The 19,448-nt window shown below is 40.0% G+C and overlaps 1 protein-coding gene and 1 long non-coding RNA gene across 2 annotated transcripts in view; one reads left to right on the plus strand and one right to left on the minus strand.

Annotated features, from left to right (window-relative positions):
* Positions 1 to 572: 572 nt before the first annotated feature.
* The window catches only part of LOC120568045 (reticulophagy regulator 1-like), a 29,114-nt gene continuing 10,238 nt past the window's right edge, over positions 573 to 19,448 (minus strand). Inside the window, exons 4-9 of the mRNA XM_039815240.1 lie at positions 6,470 to 6,587; positions 5,552 to 5,636; positions 4,925 to 5,047; positions 4,604 to 4,674; positions 3,684 to 3,807; positions 573 to 3,569 (exon numbers count right to left, since the gene is read on the minus strand). Coding sequence (XP_039671174.1) covers positions 3,058 to 3,569; positions 3,684 to 3,807; positions 4,604 to 4,674; positions 4,925 to 5,047; positions 5,552 to 5,636; positions 6,470 to 6,587 — 1,033 coding nt within the window. The 3' untranslated portion in view covers positions 573 to 3,057. The remainder of the gene's footprint in view (positions 3,570 to 3,683; positions 3,808 to 4,603; positions 4,675 to 4,924; positions 5,048 to 5,551; positions 5,637 to 6,469; positions 6,588 to 19,448) is intronic.
* On the plus strand, positions 8,423 to 10,758 carry LOC120568048. Its single transcript, XR_005640654.1, has 2 exons — positions 8,423 to 8,761; positions 10,611 to 10,758. It is a non-coding gene; the product is annotated as an uncharacterized LOC120568048 (long non-coding RNA).

Genomic DNA, 19,448 nt, shown 5'->3' on the forward strand with positions numbered 1-19,448 from the left:
GATTATTATTACTGATGCACCTGTGTGAGTAAATATACTCAGTTACATCTTGCCACTGCTAATAAATGCAAACAAAAATAAAATGGACAGGACAGCTGAAGACATGAAAGGGGAGAGAGAGGGGGAATGACATGCAGCAAAGGGCCGAAGTCGAAGCCGCGGCTGCTGCGTCGAGGAGTAAACCTCTATATATGGGCACCTGGGTAGCTCACCTGGCAGAGCGCGTTCCCATATATAGAGGTTTACTCCTTGATGCAGCGGCCTCTTTTTTATTTTTGTAATTTTTAAGAAATTTAGTTCACATTGCCAGAGAAAAAATGCACACACGCATACAAAATGTATTCCCTAGGACCTATACTAATACTAGACCTATTCTAACGTGTGCCTAGCCCTAACCCTGACCTTAAATCAAGTCCTAACACTATATTTTAATAATTTACTTTTTGGGGACTTTAAATTGTCCCCCAAAGGTTGGCAAGTCCCTACATGTGACTGTGTAAATGTGTGTCCCCACAACAGCAGCAATACATGTTCACAAACACCTTATGAGGTCAAGAAAATGAAACTGCAGATTGCCTCGCAATATTTTATTGACATTCTTGAGTTTAATTACATAAAAGTACATTTGTAAATGCATTTTGGTTCTGACCAACCAACATGTTTTTGAACTAAATTGAAAGGATTATCAATTTATTTAGTGAAGCATGAACCTTCCTAAACACTTGTTTTAAACAGTTATCACATCTGAGCTTGAAATTAACTGCATCTACTATAAAGTCCTCTTAGGCACTGATAAACAAATATTTCTATTGTCATCTTTAGTTATGCTAATACAAGGCATTAAATGATTAATTCAAGATAATACATTATACATTACTGTGTGTCTTTATTATAAAAAAACATGTATTTTAATGTACAAGGCATGTAAATGTTCAATCATTCTGTGAATCCACGACTGATACTTGACACAGCAGACTGCCCTCCGAAGGTGCATTGTGAAATAATAATTAAGGTGCAAATGGAAATATGCCACATCATAACATTTTACTTTCAGTGCACTGAAACTAAATTTTACATCATTTTGAGTCAAATTTCCGATCATCCAATGACAATGCAGCATATTCTTATTCCCAGGGAGTCAAATACTGACGCTTTGTCTGGGTCCTCACGATTGATACTTTAGCACCTGCATGAAACAGGCTTTAAACCGCAAACCCATATGAGGCTGTATTAGACGCTAAGTGCAAGTGGCACAGAAGTAAGAGTGACAAAGCCTGCTTAAGAAGGGGGTCAGGGTGGTGGTTGTGCCAATCAGCACAGGACTTTCACCCACAAGACTGCGGTTTGTGTCCCGTTCTTTTCCTGCACGTCACTTAAACGTACATATGACAAAATGTCAGTATGTGACGTGTTGGGATGAGAATGTGTTGCAGCTGAGGAGCAGAGGTCTTCATGGGTTTACTTAGTTCCTACTAGCCGAGACTTGACCAGGGACTTAAGTCGAGCCTAGTCCCAATTATATATAGTCTAACCGAATACAGGTAGTGTCCCTTCTGTTGCTGTAGGTCTTGTCTATTTCCGATGCACTTTTCTTCAAACTTTTTGCCCCAAATCGGTCAACATTTGCTTAATATAGCTTTAAATGGGAAATTTATCAGCTGACTAAGTGATGAAGCCAGAAAAATAGACACAAATGAGATGGTCCTAAGGCTGGAACTCCATTTTCCACAATGAGTTTTGTTCAGTGGCTTTGTAGGAATGTAACTCCCAAGGCCAGCATCTGACTTTGTTAGGAGATATTTCTCCCCAAAAAAAAAATAACATCCACTGAATGTTGATTGAACCTCTCAGCTGAAGACGAACCTGTCAGCAAAATATGAGTCTGGTAAGTGTTTTGGATTTGGTTTTTGCCCAAGCACTGAAAGTAAAATGTTTAGATGTTTAAATATATTTATGTCTCAAATTGACATTTCCATGCATAGTATTGAGAGACCTGCTGCATGTTGTTATAAAATAAAAGCCCATTGACTACATAAATGATTTATGAAAAAGTACATATAAAATTAAAAAAGGAAATAAAAAAAAATAGAAAGGTTTCCTATTTTTGAATCCTCATAGTCAACTATCCAACCAGTAGTAGTATTTTGAGTATTAAAGGTGTTTTGATTGCCTATTGATTGTCATTTGATTTTATGCCTGTGGAATTCTGGGTAATGTAGTTGGATTAATCAATTCAGCATCAAAGTGAGTGTTAAGGGTGTTGTGAGCTGACATTTTGGCAAATCAAATCAAATGTCATGAAGTGATACAAGATGCTTTGAAAAGACATATGAAACTGCTGCAATTAATTACAACTAAAGAGGCCCTAAACCATCAACATTGTTATGCCGGGATCAGAATATACAATATGTTTGTATTTCATAACGGTCATGGACCATTATGGACCAGTAGGTTAATCAAATTTGCTCTGAGCTGACTTCTGGGCAATAAGGGCAAAAACTGTAGGGGCGCACAAGTAACCAAATAAATGTTAAAAAATAAATAAATATGCAGAGACACATGCAGATTGCACAAGCCCCCTACATGTTTTTTTGGTGAAAACTGTTCACAAGTGTTTCATTCTGCTCACATCAACTTGATGGCACATGTTGTAGGTGTTGTCAAACTCGGTAAAAGAAGGAATGACACAGTCCTCTTTAGGTCGGGATGTTGTGAGGCGTCTCAGTTTTTTCACTATCACATACTACACAGGATAAAACAAGACACCCAACACCCCATTTCGTAGCCACGTCTGTTGGGCCAGGGCCATTATGGGGCCGATATCGTGTAGTCTGATCACGGCATTAATCTAGGATGATTCTGATTAAAGTAACATGACTTTCACCTTTGACAAACTGACCAGTTTTAAAATGTTGATGATAGCTCTACAGGATAAAGATAAATGGAAACATTGCTTTCTCACTATCCCCAACAGTCCTTTGTAACCAGAACACTCCCATCTCCCGTCCACACGTCCTCTGTAAGTCGTCCTCCCCCGCGGATCGTACCTTTCATCAATCAGTGGCGTCTCAGGAGTTTGGCAAAGAAACCAGAAGAGGCCGGCTGGTCACTCTCTTCCTCCTCTTTGGCCTGGGCCTTCTCCTCTCCCAGCCCCAGGTCCCCCTCCAGTTGCTCCAGCTCCGACTGGTCCAGCAGCTCAAAGTCCTCCACCTCGCTGTCCGACTCCTCGGCCAGCTCCAGCAGCCTGGTGGTATCTGGGAGTCTTGACCGCGTGGTGTTGGAGCTCAGCGCTGTGAAGCCGACCGCTGCTTCTATTCTCTCCTGCATGGCAGCTGTGACTGCGGCGGCAATGAAGTCGCCCGCCATCTGGTTGACTAATTCAAGGGCTTTGTCGGTGGTTTGGTCTTCGTGAGCAGAGGGTGTATGCTTGGATTTGATTGGCAGCTGAGGTGAAGGCGAGGGAAGGCCGAGGCTGAAGTCATCGTCATCGTCGCCATTGGTCGTTGTGCCATTGTCAACTGAGGGGAATTCTGGAAGGCCTCCAATGAACGCTTCTTCTCTGTCAAAGTCTGTGAGGTAAAAGAAAGATTGTTTAAAAAGCTATGGTAATAATAATTTGATGAGCAGTGGCAAAGCAAAACAATATCAAACAAATATTATCAGAATCCAAGCACAAAATATACCCTCTGAGTTCTCAGTCTGGGGTGTGTGTCCTTCTGACAGGTTGAAAGTACCGTTGTCCGTCCACGTCACGTCAGACACCTCTGTGTCTGATACAGACATTTCCTTACACACTGTGGAGTCAAGCTGTAGGAGGAAACATAAGTGAAGACTTAGATATCAGAACCCAAACAGAACTGATCTGGTGGCAGAAATAATCAAACTGGATGAAGATAACATATAATAGAGCTGCCTTGTGTAATCTGTTGTGTGTACTATAGTTGATTGGTACTTGAAGGCCAAAGGATACAGAAAGAGTGCACAGGGAGTGGCCTTTGTGCACAGGCTGACAACATCATATCAACATCAAAACATCATTCTGGATCATTTCTTCAGAGTTGTATGTATTTTTGTACGGTTAAATCCCTCCTACAGTGGCTGCCCTCTGCAGGATCGCAAAATCTGATTCTCACTACGTGCTATGCATACATGTATGTGACAATACATAATACTGTAAAATTTGGATATGTGGATGATGGTAAATGATTACCGCAAAATCTTTCCTGTCACTTTTCATTACATCAACAAAATAAAAGGTGGCAGGTCGGGGTCTCAGTACCTATATTAATGGTTCAGGTCCACATCGCTATTCTTAACCGATAGTCCTGCTATAGATTGATTACTCATCCCTCTGTATTACATCCACTTTATTTATAAAATGATGATTTATAGGATCCAATGTTGAGACTTTACAAGGCAGCGTACTGATGAAATATAATCTGTAACCAGGTGTTTGGCTTGAAGAGCAAAATCTTTTGGGAATTCACTTTAGCACAGGTCTCGATGCTGATGTGGATCATGTGTATTGAATTTCAATTAGCTTTAACTAGAACCAGTCAGTCAACAGAGGCATCATTAGATTGAGATGAGATAATTAGCCAACCTTGGGAAACATGGAAGAGAGGTCCGACTCGATGCCTTCTTTCTCAGTCTGAGCCTGCATCATTTTCTTCTCTGAAAGGAAGAAAACAAGGATGTCGCTGATTTAATTTTCTACTACAATATTGAATATAAAAAATATATAAAATAAGTAAAGGAGAAGCTTGTGAGGGCATGATTAAAACAAAATAATTTCCACTTCATAAAAGGGTTTCCATCTGCTGACGAATTAATTTTTTTAAGCCCTGCAAATTAGCAGGTCATCAAAAAAATTGTTGAAACTGTAGGACAAAACTTTTTTTAAATATTGACATTTCATAATTACCATGTTTCTCTTTGATTTTCCGAAGGAACTCCCCGATGCCAAAGTCCAGCTTCTGCAGAACTGGCTTTAGCCACAAACCGACCTCGTGAAATGAGATCAGAGGCCACAGGAAAATGCCCAGCACTGCACAGAGAGAGAAGAAACAAGGGTTTTTGCTTCCATAAATTCCGTGAACATACCAGCCATAAAAAAGAAATTTAAAGTAAAAACTTTATTTGCAGAAACAAGTTTTCTCATCATGTTGGGATACAGTATTTGATGCTTTTCATCACTATATATTTTACTTATAGGCTCAGAAGGACAGAACAACTGGAACCGGCCACATAATGCATTGCTTTGATATCTCACATCTTTGTTGTGCTGATGACTCACAGCTATATCTCTCATTTAACGGTCACAACTCCATGAAGCTGGACACTATACTATGGTAGTACTAAGTTATTTCGGTGGGAAAAAGCATTGCGTTTGGGAGGCTAAAGTCTATCCACCATTTTTTATGTACTAAGAGAAATGTTCTGAATATCAGTGAATGTGTTTTCTTCCAACGAGAGTTCAACTAAACTAAGAGTGTAAGTCTTTAGCATGATAGAAATTGTATCATCATGTGCAAAACTTTAGTTTACTCACCTAGAATATATGAGATAACAATCCCTGGAATGTAGCGTCCTAAGACAGCAAAAAAGGTGCAGAAACTGCAAACCAGCAGGCAAAACTAGAAGAGAAAGAAAGCAAACACACACAATGTTTTTTTCAACTGTCATGTAGTCACAGTATATAGTAAGTATCAGTTACTTTCCTAGGAAAGGTTCAACATTTTGGAAAACATTTTTAATCTTGACACCCAAAACCACAAATTGTCATATTAACATTTCTGTTTGTGTACAAATTAAACAAACAAGATACATTTTTTGAACTTTGGAGAAAGCCAGGCTCACTGTTTTCCCCAGCTTGCAGTCTTTACACTAAGCTAATCCCCTCCTGGCTCCATACACACATAACACACAGAGAAGAGAGTCCTAAAATGTTGAACTAATCCTTTAAAATGCAGAGTTGTGAATCACATGGACACCATGGTCATGGAATAATTGCTTCATAACAATTTCATCATGTTGTATGACCAGTTGTTTATTATCTGATAAGCTGATGCATATGGTCAAATGTGAATATTGTATTTTAAGAATTTATTCAGCACACATTATTTGACTTTTTCCAACAACGTGGTTGCAGACTCACAATCTGTTGAAACTGGTACACAAACTGTTCAACTATCTATTATGATTATGAACTGAAACAAGATTCAGCAACTGCATGGAATAAATAATTTCTTAAACAGAAACAGCTTTTTATTCCACTTTAGAAGAAATAATAGGTCAACATTTCTAACTATGGAAAGATACATAGTGGGATTCACTGCTGTGGCTTGTTTCCACCCAAACCTGCTCTGCCATGTAAACTCCTGAAAGCCTGAACACAACATGCTCTACTGATGAAACCCAGTAAAGAGAGTTCAGGTTATTCTGGGGTCATCAGCCGACTCTGCCTCACCTTGCCAGGGTTTTGCTGTTTGAAAGCCGATGTCTCCTGGATGAAGAGGTTGAGGGAGTCGCTGAGCTGAGGTCCAGTCCCAGATGGGCTGTCCTGGCCTGAGTCAATGATCTCCCAGCTACAAGAAAGTAAGGACAGAAGCAATGTTAGTCAATTTTAATGTAATTCACGTTGACAGTGTATTCTGCCACTACACAGGTGGAAAGTTGTCTGACTGGCTTTGTTTAATAATGAAGAAAAACTTGCTCTAACCTTATTCAAGTAGTTTTTATCACCTAAACTTGAAACAATGTGCTGCTGGTCTGGCTTTGTTTGACCAGTAAGGGCACTGGAATCACTCTTAAAGTTAGTTTGGGGAAATATATCTTGAAACTTTGTACAGCACTTTCTGCTGGCATTGTCTTTAAATGTGCTTTACAGATAAAGTTATTTGACTTGTTGGTACGTGTAGATGGTCAGCATGTCGTTACTGATATGCAATGACTCTGCATTAAAAATAGTATCAGCATTTGACCTAACCAAGAAAGGGATTGAAGAGGTTTATTTGAAGGCTTAGAATTCTACTGGTTGAGGGTCATTGATGAAATTTAGTCCAAGAAAATAACCAGTCCAATGCAAATGTCATAGTCTAAATTAAGAAGCCTCCAATACAACTGGCTAGATGACTAAACAGACATGTGGCAGATGGGAATAGAAATGTAAAAGTGCTTTCCATGCTGTGGTACTGTTGAGAATTCTAGGCCATCTGGTAAGGTATGAAACTTTACCCTCCACATCGAGGGTTCCCACAAAGCATCTCCTGTTTAAGCTCTACTATCAGCCCTCGTCCTCACTTCACATAAAACAGCTATAAAAGGCACATATGTGGCTCATCTGTAGGTCATGTGCGATAAATAGATAAGGGTGTGAGGCAGCCAAAGTCCTGCTTCAGCTTTTGTTTCACTGGCTTCACTAGCAATGAGTTTTGCCATTGCTGGTTTCCTAAAAGGTAAAGGTATGTTCTACTATGCTGGGCGGTCACAAAGACAAAACAGATATACATTGTTAGCATTCAAGAACAACATATTACTTTGTTTTTTAAGCATACCAATGGCTGAAGTCAAATTTCCACTGTGGTTCAGATCAAATTATTCAAACATTGTACTTTAACCGGGGCAAGGTCAACAGCTTTTATCAGATTAAATGACAATATACTAAATTTAAATCCAACAGAGGATGGAAACATGTCATGTGAAAGCAGCTGTCCTGGAAACAGCTGGTGTGAAATCACCATGCAGATCTAGTTACCATAACAGCTAAGCAGTTAATACAGCTGTGGGGTTGCTGTGCTAATTGGAAAATATGTGACCGTGGTCTTAAAAGGGGATATTCATTTCTATAAGAAACGGTACTTTACGTTCCAAGAGTTGTCCACTATTTCGACCTTAGGCCTTGCATACCAATCATCTTTCATTAATAAATTGTTCAACATATCTAGTTGATGGTGTGGTCCTTGCAGGTGAAAACCACAGATGTCAATCTCAGTCAAGTCAATCAATCACCAAAGTGATTAGTACATCCTCTGGGAACCCTAAATGTCGGTACATTATTTTGTGCCAATTGAATTAATAGATGTTGAGTTATTTCACTGGATAAGTAAACATTTTAACCTGCTGGTGGCAATAGATGAAGAGTCAGAAGATCACCAAAGTCATTACAATTCATACTCTGAGGACAATGAATGTGGTTACCAAATTTTGGGGCATCCAATAGTTGTTGAGATATTTGTCCAATATTTGATATTTGGCTCAAGCTGGACAAACATATAAGGCTGACAAACATAAAATATTGCTATCCCTAAAAAGCCACACTGTAGTAACATTTTTATTTCAACTCAAAACACTGGCTACTAGCTTCAACCCGAAAAACACTTGTATAGTTTGTAATGGTTTTGACAACCCTACATCAGTTTAACCATATTGGTTGCTAAAGGAGACAAACTAAACCCACAAGTCCTTCCATTTTTTTCTTGAACCCTATTACCCTTTCTGACCCCTTTAATCCCATCCAAAACCTCCCTTCCCCCAATCATGTATTTGCTAGGTTGCAAGGAACAAGCACGAGAGGCCACAAGAAGCGACAACTCAAACACTCAGGCTTGTCTCAGATAACCCAGATTATCCCGTCTCGACTTTCAGGCGCATGCATCAGGAGGCTGATTTCCAGGGAAATATGATGGGTTGAACATGTGACACTGATTCTTGGAAAGTATCGTAAAGTTTCACCACACCACAGATCGCCTGGAGAGTGGAAGTAAGTAAGTAAGATTTTTATGTAGCACCTTTTAAAACAAAGTTACAAAGTGCTTCACCGGATACAAATGCAGAAAAATAAGAAACACACATATACAGTTATAAGCAACAAGGACACATACAAATGCAGAGGAGACAAATAAATTACAGCCTCTATACAGGAAAGGCAACATGGTAGAGATAGGTTTGAGAAGATTTTTTATTTTTTTTATTTGGGGGTCGAAAGTCGAAAGTTTCAGAGGGATGGGACCCTAACGGTAAAAGTGCAATCACCCTTGGATTTGTATAAGGAGTGGGTATGAATAAGATGATCTGAGTGGCCTAGGGGGCGCCATCGTGAAACCAAAAAAATATTAATTTGTTTTTTCTCAAAGGAGAACACAGGACACATGATTAACAGAGCAAGAAGACACACATCCTTTTTAACCAGTTGGATTCTATGTTGGGTGGATTTAGATTGCCATCTGTCTCTGAATGCCGCTGTTCTTGGAAATTGTCAAGTGAATTGCAACTTGCTAGTTTTAATCCAGACGCATTTGCACAATTTGAGAAGAGAGTCATCCTAATGCATATGGTGTGCAAAGACATTTTTCAGTCCTTGTGTCACATGCTGTCTGAGCTCCACAAAACACTTTGGATACTGAGAAGCGAATATATCACGTTTCCTTGCTCCAGATCATTACAGACCACCACCTCCATCACCCACTGGTTTGTCAATCAATCAGTAAAGTCGTGTTTTCACAGTGGTCTGAAGACTTCAGACGTCACTCCAACAGGAAAATGTCTAACTTTCAACAGAGAACTTGTCACGTCAGAGGACTACCAGAAAGAAAAGGAGGGCAGCGGCAATACATGAGCAGCTGTCAGGCGGATGTCACTTTTTACCCAACCAGTAATCTCTGAAACACAGGGAGCAGCATGTCTGAGCCTCTAACAAGCCCGGTGACTGCGCTTTAAAAATAGAGCGAGACAAACAATGCAAGGAATGGCGGCAAAAACATCCCAGCTCATCTTTTAAATGGGAAGGCATGGGTGTAAATATGTTTACCCACCTGCCTGTGTGGGTACATAACATAGAAACCCTGACTCTGAAGCAACTAATACCTGTTTATGTTCTCCGTACAGCCATTTATACAGTAAGCTGACATTAACTGTGTGAGAAAGCAGAGTACTGGATGATCGAGTTTACAGTTAATGCCTTAGCAGAAGGCCGGTCTGGCTAAGGCACTAAGCCAAAAGCTACAAGTAATATAAGACACCAGTGTTATGGACGCATGGGGAGCGATGACGCAATGACGTGTACCACTTTCCAAGTATATCTATGCCGTGTTGTTCATCTTGTTGATCTATTTAGTATGAAATTAAGAGTTAAATGTGCCCAAAATATTGAACCAACTTTCCTTGTCATGAGTTGAGGTCATAAAATACATATATTCAACACTGATTGAGCAATTCCAAACACAAACAAGTACAAGATTGCAGTCCCCTATGTGATATCTTATAGTGTCAGCAAGCAAAGTTTGAGTTTAATCAATACACCAAATAAACATAAAAAAAACTCTTTTTCAGAGCTACGTCTTCAGGTTAAAAGTAACCAAAGGTAATGAGGATGCTTTTGCTGGAAAGACATGTTGCATCTTTAAGCACCACAAATAATTTTCCATTCACCTTCATTATTTTGGCAAGTTAGAAATCTCAGAGGCATATTTCTCAAAACCTAAACAAATAAAACCGAACGAAAAACATTACGATCTGCATGGCAGGATAACACAAGTAAGTGAGAAAACAGAAATGTTTTCTGAGATTTTGGGTGAACTGCTCCATAAGTTCTTCTTGACAATCTTCAACAGATCACACACAACTCCAGCCATACCTCAGTCCTGCCCCACGCTCTTCAGGAGACATCTCAGGTAACTTCAGGTACCTTCAGAAGATTTGACAATGCAGCCAAATGCTGGATAGTCAAGATAGAGACAGATAGAATTTGTCTTTGCAGTAGAAAAAAAAAACTGCCGGCACAAACTCAGGGTTGAGCCAAACTCAGGTTTTACGTGCCACACAGCGCGAGAGCAGTTTGTGTTTATACTCAATGAAGCTCCGGCTGGAGTATTTCAAACGGCCTTGTCTAAAAATAACCCGGTCACACTACATTCCAACTGGTAGCCATCAGGGGGACAGAGGGATGGGGTTGGGGGTTGGGGGTGGGGGAGGGTAGAAACAGCAATACCCCTCCACCAACACCCCCAAGAGATCAACCTCCCAAACATGCCTCCTCTTGTGTCCGTGACATGGCATGGACAACAGGATGAGAGGGGGCATGTGACTGCTAATGACAGTGTTTCCCAACCACTTGTATGGGCTGAAATATGTGCCACCAGAAACTGAATTTGAATCATTTATATTTGAATTTGAATTGCTAAACTTGAATAATTGCATTGAAAAACTGAATTTGAATCACATAATTTGAAATTGTATTGTTTAATTTGAATCATTACATTGAAAAAGTAAATCTGAATAGTATAATTTGAAATTGAATGTATTCGTTTGAAACGGAAGTAAAAACATTTTTTTATCCACACTGAAAATTCAACTCTCTTTATATCTTCACATTCAGTTCTCACAATTTAAATACAGTTCTTAAAATTCAATTTCAAGTTACTGTGACAGACATCCGGGAGTTGGAGGATGAAGGAAGAGCAATCGAGCACAGATCGATAGATAGAGTTCAGTGGCGCAGATACACAGGACTCCTCTTCGGCCAATCAGCACCTACGTTTTGGAGCACAGTACCTGCCATGAAACTAGGAAGAAGTGCTTGCCTTGAACCAGAGACTGGCAGGAGTCCTGTGTATCTGTGCCACTGAACTCTATCTATCGATCTGCGCTCGATTGCTCTTCCTTCATCCTTCAACTACCCGGATGTCTGTCACAGTAACTTGAAATTGAATTTTGAGAACTGAATTTGAATTTTGAGAAGTGAATGTGAAGATATATATAGAGTTGAATTTTCAGTGAGGATCAAATTTTATTGGACTTCAGTTCCAAACGAATTAATTCCATTTCAAATTATAGATTTTTTACAGATTCAGTTTTTCGATGCAATGATTCAAATTAAACAATACAATTTCAAATATAAATGATTCAAATTCAGTTTCTGGTGGCACATATTTCAGCCTATAAACTTCACACTTTGGCAAACACACTTTCTTGCTAAGAGAGAAGATCGATAGCACTTAATATTTTAACTCAAACGTGTATTGAGGATATAAAATCCTGGATGACCCACAACTTCCTGATGTTAAACTCAGACAAAACGGAAGTTATTGTGATAGGACCAACGCACCGCCGAACTTCGTTTTCGAAAGATATAGCTACTCTGGATGGTATTGCCCTGGCCTCCAGCACTGCTGTCAGAAATTTGGGAGTTATTTTTGATCAGGATATATCCTTCAACGCCCACTTAAAACAAACCTCAAGAATAGCCTTTTTCCATCTTCGTAACATTGCCAAAATTAGGAATATCCTGTCTCAAAACGATGCTGAAAAACTAGTCCATGCATTTGTTACTTCTAGACTAGATTACTGCAATTCCTTATTATCAGGTTGCCCAAATAAGTCCCTTAAGACTCTCCAGCTGATCCAGAATGCTGCAGCACGTGTTCTGACGAGAACTAAGAGAAGACATCATATTTCTCCTGTATTAGCTTCTCTGCATTGGCTTCCTGTGAAATCTAGGATCGAATTTAAAATCCTCCTCCTGACTTACAAAGCTCTAAATGGTCAAGCAACATCATACCTAGAAGAGCTCTTAGTACCTTATTGTCCCACTAGGGCACTGCGCTCCCGGAATGCGGGGCTACTTGTGGTTCCTAGAGTCTCTGGAAGTAGACTGGGGGCCAGGGCCTTCAGCTACCAGGCTCCGCTTCTGTGGAACCAGCTTCCAGTCTGGGTTCGAGGGGCAGACACCGTCGCCTCATTTAAGAGTAAACTGAAAACCCTCCTCTTTGACAAAGCTTATAGTTAGGGAGTGAGGAGTTGCAGCGTCCACCTAACCCGGCCCACCTGCTTCTCCTCGTAGTTAGTTATGCTATTACAATTCTAGACTGCAGGGGAGGCTGTTTCCTTCCTATGACACACTGAGCTGCTCTCTCATCTCTACTTGTTACTTCTGTATGCATCCTGTCCCAGAATTGCTTGTTACTAATCTAGCTCTGGGGAGTTTACTCCCCGGAGTCCTTATATGTTTCTTCTTCGCAGAGCTTTGCTCTGCGTTATCTTCTAAATTCCGGGCCGCACCCTGCTAGCTCCTGCTGCATCCGGCCGCATCCACCCATGCTCTGCAGTGCCACGCTACATCCCGCAACACCCTGCTGTGATGTTCCTATGCACAGAGTAGTCTGGATCCGGTATAGGGGACTGCACTACTCAGTATGACACGATGTGCCCTGCTATGACATGAACTTCCACGATAACCTTCGAAGTCACTGTGACCTTTAATGTGACTATTATCGCCACTGTTCATCACACCCCCAACCGGCCCGTCAGACACTGCCTACCAAGAGTCTGGGTCTGCCGAGGTTTCTTCCTAAAAGGGAGTTTTTACTTGCCACTGTCGCGATAGCCACTGCCAATGCTTGCTCTTGATGGAATTACTGTAATTGTTGGGTTTTGGAAATTATAGAGTGTGGTCTAGACCTACTCTATCTGTAAAGTGTCTCGAGATAACTTTTGTTATGATTTGATACTATAAATAAATTGAATTGAATTGAAATTAATATCAGAATGACAAATATATAGCTACTGCCAGCAGCCGCCTAACTTAGGTTAGCATAAAGACGGGAAACGGGGGAAACTGTTAGCCTGGCTCTGTCCAAAGTAGGGCTGTATGTGACTCTGAATTTTGATGGTCAAATTAGACTTGGCTTTTCAATTTAAATATTCAACAATTTGTTACTTTTTTTTATACAGACTACCAAACAACACATTATTGAACTGCCAGATTTTTTTAACAAGGTTCAGCGAGACGTTCAGGGTGACAGCGAAGTTCGAGTTATATAGTAAACGAGCCAAGTTAGCCTTCCAAGCTACAATGGTTTGGAAATGTGCAAAAACATTTGTTTTGCCGACACTAGATTTCAAACGAAAGCCGGACATTATATGCTCCTAAGTTGCCATGTGCTGTAAATTCACTTCACTTGTAAACAGAAGGCAGAAGATAACGTTATCTCAGAGCCTGACCTGGCAAGGCCTCTTTTTCTCTTGACAGCTGCTTCTGTCTCACTCAGACTTACGCTGTGTCCACAGCTGCCTGTACTGGAGAGCAGCATGAAAGCAAAGAGCGCTCAATCTGCAGCTACTTCTGCCAACTAAAATGTCCCCAGAAGAACACACTGACTGACAAAAGAAAACAAATTGAATATGCGTCTTTCAGGGGGCATCCCTAGTCCACCTAGCAGCACCTCGATAAGCTCACTAATTGACACAAAGTATGTAATTCTTTTGACTGATACCAATTTGAATATATTATTAAAATACTACACAGTTGTACACATTGTGCTGCTGCCGGCATGTGTTTAAGTTCACATTATTTGCCCCAGGAGAGAGAAATGTAAATCTTCTAAATTGAAAAGCTTGTGGAGACTGAAAAGACTAAAGCAATCCCTGACAGTAATGATTTGGTCCTATCAACACTTCCGTCGTATTGCCCTACAATATCTATAATCAAATCTACTTTCAGAAAAGAAATAAGATGTGCTCTAACTGCTATTTTCCATCATTACGTTGGTGCTTACTACAATGTAGGCTGTGTTTTATAGCTTTTATGATCATAATTTCTAGCATAACAAGGTTGTAAACTTTTAAGAGTTAAATATTGTTATATAGGCTTATACATTAGCTTGTAAAAAATGTTCTCCAAAAAATAATTTCTGTTAATATATGACACTTGGTCAACTACATTTCAATGTTTAACCAAACATGCAAAAAATGTGTGTAAATATGTGATTTTAGGATGAAAAATCTCAAATACTTAAATATTTCGACACCACGACTTGTTTATAGAGCCTATGATTTGGTCACATCATTTGACTGTGATGAAACACTAGTGGCTGGTCTGTTGTGTTGTTTTCTACCAGTCGTCCTCCGTCCAACCAGAAGGTTCTCTCGGAAGCACACCCCCCCCCCACTGTGTCAAGTGATCTGATTGGCTTGACTGCTTCATGTCACAGCTCTGAATCAGAGGAGAAACAGCTGAGTCACACACACACACACACACTGTGCTCAGGTTTCACAACTCTTATGGCACTTTGTGTTTGTTGTGGGAACAAACAGCAGCACAACGAGTCTTTCCTGAATGACGTGTTTTTTTATATTCATACTTGATGCTGGTCATGCTCCATATGTGTTTTCAATGATGCAGGTGACAGTGTTCATAGGTCACAGATCAAATATTTCTGAAACTTAAGAACAAAGAAAAACACTAACAATCCAACAAGTCAAAACAAAATAAAACTATAATTTTGTTACTATTTTCTCATGATCACCGAAAACAGTTACAAATGATGAAGTTAAAAGTGATTAAAATGACTGTTTTCTACGCCTATTTAGTCACGTACATAACTTACTGGGTTTAAAGTTAGTGGTCAGGCTAAAAGAAACCAACTGTTGGTAGGAAACAAGATGTGAAAGTGGTTTTCTGTGTCAAAAAGTCAAACATTTTGTTGAGCTTTAAAACAGAACAGATGCATTGGCTGATCCAAATTAGAGTGACTTAAAGCGCCCATATTATGCTCATTTTCAGGTTCATAACTGTATTTTAAGATTGTACCAGAATAGGTTTACATGGTTTAATTTTCAAAAAACACCATATTTTTGTTGTACTGCACAGCTCTCTCTCACTGCTGCAGATCCTCTTTTCACCTGGTTTCTGTTTTAGCTACAGAGTGAGACCTCTTTTCATCTTCTTCTTCTGTACTATCTTTGATTGCACTCCGCATTACGCTCAGTAGCTCAGATGTAGAGCATGTCAGCTAGCTAACTCTAGAGACAGTAAAAGAAAGCCTGTTTCTCCAACTTTGGTCAGTTACAAGGCAGGATCAGCTGGGAGACTTCTAAATGAGGGCACATGTAAGTAGTTCTTTTGTAGATTATGGTGAACTTGTGTGTGTTGTAGCAGTGCTTTGCTATTGAGAACGACGTAGCATGCTAGTGTTAGCATTAGCGTTAGCATGCTAATGCTAACGGTTAGCATGCTAACGAGCTAACGGTTGTGGTTAGCCAGCTCATTTCGGACTGTGACGTCACAGTCCGAGCCGATTTTGAACAGCTCACTAGGAGACTGAAGGCAGGACACATTCAGAAACCGTATCTCACTCAAAACACCATGGATGGATTTTTTTCAAAGTTTGTATGTGTGTGGAAGCACCAGAGACACAAAAGAACACCCCAAATCCCAGAAAAAGTGATTTTTTCATAATATGGGCACTTTAATTATTTCATATAATATTATATGGCTTTGTTTTTGACTAGATTCCCAACGCTCACAGTTGACATTAGTTGTTTCCATTCAAGTGTCAAGTGGCGATTTCTAAGCGAATTTCTAAAATAACGAAATCAGGTGCGTTTCCATCAACTAAAAATCCAAAATCCCATTTAGCAAATCAACTTTTTCAACAAAGGAAAAAAAAAATTGTATTGAATTTTGCGGGTTCCATTCAGCTTTTCTAATGCAATACTTCAAAATGTGCATACAAATGGCTGAATGTAAAATGACTATTGACTTCCATTCATTTCCTGGAGACTAACCCTAACCGCTTCTTGCTTAATCCTAAACCTTACCCTAACCTTAAACCAAGTCTTCACCCTAAACGTAATGATTTACGTTATGAGGACTAGCATTTCGTCCCCAAAAGGAATGTGACCCTGTAAACAGATGTATTTCCCCACAGTGTGTGTAACACACACACATACAGAGACACTGTTGGCTCAAACGTCCCAGCTGTCAGCGCGCATTTTGGGTCAGCAACTAATCTTTCACAAGCCTTTGCCTGAGACTTGCTCCGGGCTTGATGTACAACGACCCCAGACACCTCTGACCGACAACAGCAGGTGACAACAACACAATCTAAAGCGCCCTGCTGGCCAAATGTCACGGGGACAGAGAGAGAGAGAAAGGCAGAGGGTAAAGAGAGATGTTTAAGTAGTACTAAACATGCAAATTAGGATAGATGAGCCTGTAATGAATCCAGCTGCTATGATCAAACATCAACCAGATAAATGGAGTTCTACTATGACAGTGTCAACACAAACCAATAAGTGTAGGCATCACAAGACTTCAAAGCAGGACAGTATTGGATTGCATTGAACTGTACAGCAGTGAAGTCTACTTGTCTACACACCATACTACTTGTTGGGAACATTTGTCCGACTACAAACATGGTCGTGGGCCACATGCAATGTTCTAAGCCAATCATTTCAGACCATTAACCTGTAGTCGCAGGCAGTGGTCTGGCAAAACATACATTTTCTCAGAGTACACACATCGTGGATTTCTTAAAAAGTAAAAAAATGTAGATGAGGAGAAAGGGAGTTGATTGGTACATTTGCAAAGTGTAACGAAATAAATAGGTTTCGCAGGGTAAGAAGGCATCTCCTCCATTCACTTCCATTCATAAATTTTAGAGCTGCAAAGATGAATGGATTAGTTCCCAACTAATACATTTCTTCACCATTTTCTAGAACAAACAACTAATGGATTAATTGGGACAACAATCAACAGATTCACCAACAATTTCATTTTTTTATTTTTTGGGGCTTTTCTACCTTTAAGGGACAGGACAGTTAGGTGAGAAAGGGGGGAGAGAGGGGGAAGACATGTAGGAAATAGTCACAGGTCAGACTGGAACCCTGGACCTCTGCGTCGAGGCATAAACCTCTGATTATGTGTGCCTGCCCTACCAACTGAGTTAACTCAGCCACAGATTCAGCGACAATTAAACTCAACACAATATCAACTCATAATCAATTCTCCACTTTGCATTCAGTCTTTCTAACTCTGATTATTGTTATTATTGTGAGATGGAAACCCAGCTCGTAACTTTATGCCCAAACCCTCTGGGAGGCCCATCGACCTGGACTCACCAGGCTCTGTTATATAACTCAGATGTGTTGCATCCAGCCTGGCGCCCACAAATTCCTGTCACCTTCTCTGAATCCCACCGAGCCTTCAGGGCTGGCATCGAGTAACAGACAACCGCCCTCCCCCTCACACACACACACACACACACACACACACACACACACACACACACACACACACACACACCCTTACACTCACCCTAACCATAACCTAATTCTATCCCTAATCCTAAAACCAAGTCTTAACCCTCAAACAGCCCTTTAAACTTGTGGGTTCCAGCATTTTGGCCCCATAAAGCTGTCCGGACGCCAAAAGTATACTGTATTCCCGGTTTTTGGACCCCACGAATATAGTTAAACAAGAACACACACACACACACACACACACACACACAAACACACACACAATCACTTGCGAAATAAGGTCAGGAGTGTAAACCAGGCGACTGATGTGACTCTCATCACCACCTTCACAACTTGGCCAATTGGTTCACAAATTAGCAACATGGATCGTTTTACCAAGTACAAAAAGAGCATATCTTAAATACTTTGCTTCTAATTGAGACTGAGCATGTTTTGTGCACCTGTTGTTATGATAACCAACATGTAAAATAAGATGCTTGTGTATACATTTTTAAGACAAGTTTACAACAGTAAGATGTGGTTCTTGCAGTACAATTCTCCGGCCCTCCCCATGAATGTAGGTGCAAAGTATAGGGTTAGGGATAGGGCTGCAACTAAAGTTTATTTTCATTGTCCATTAATCTTTCGATTATTTTCTCGATTAATCAAATTGTTGTCTGGTATATAAAACGTCAGAAAATGGTGAAGAATGTGGATCAGTATCTTAAAGCCCAAGACGACGTCTTCAAATATAAAAATACAATATGGGACCTTTAAAAACAGAAACTATCAAGACGTACAGGGTTGAATAAACTATCATAGTCTTTTTATCATGGTCTTCAAAACCATGTGACATGGTCTAAAGCTCCGCAAAAAGATGGTAAGTGGACCTTTTGTTGAGATTTGTTTTGTCTATCTGCTATTTCCAAAGAGTTCTTTTTAAAGGTGACGACCCTTCCAATATGCATTGAATCAACTGCATATAAATAATCACAACTGAAACATTACCTTACCCTACATTACCCAAATTAACTGATGTTGCATGTTGATCCTGTCCTGAGTCCACAGTCTGTGGTCCCTGTGGTGTTTGAGGTCATGTGGGGATTTGTAACCTCTTTCGTATTGTCCCCTGAACAGACTGAATGTGCTCAGGCTCCACCAAGTGGTGAAATGTGAGGAGGGGATTACAAACACATCCAGATAGTGTGTAAATCCAGCAATAAACGTGGACTAAACTTCTAAAACCATTATAAAACACACGTAGAAATATGAATTCTGTTTAGCATTTGTAAATGCTAAATATATGAGGAAAAGAAAACTATTCATAGACTTTTCAGAGCTGCATGTTAAACCATTTCAGGATAGTTATGTTAACATTTCTTAGAAAATCCATCGTAAAAGGTGGCACCACTGCCAATTTTGTTAAAAAT

This window comes from Perca fluviatilis, chromosome 11 (assembly GCF_010015445.1).
Source record: "Perca fluviatilis chromosome 11, GENO_Pfluv_1.0, whole genome shotgun sequence".
NCBI lineage: Eukaryota > Metazoa > Chordata > Actinopteri > Perciformes > Percidae > Perca > Perca fluviatilis.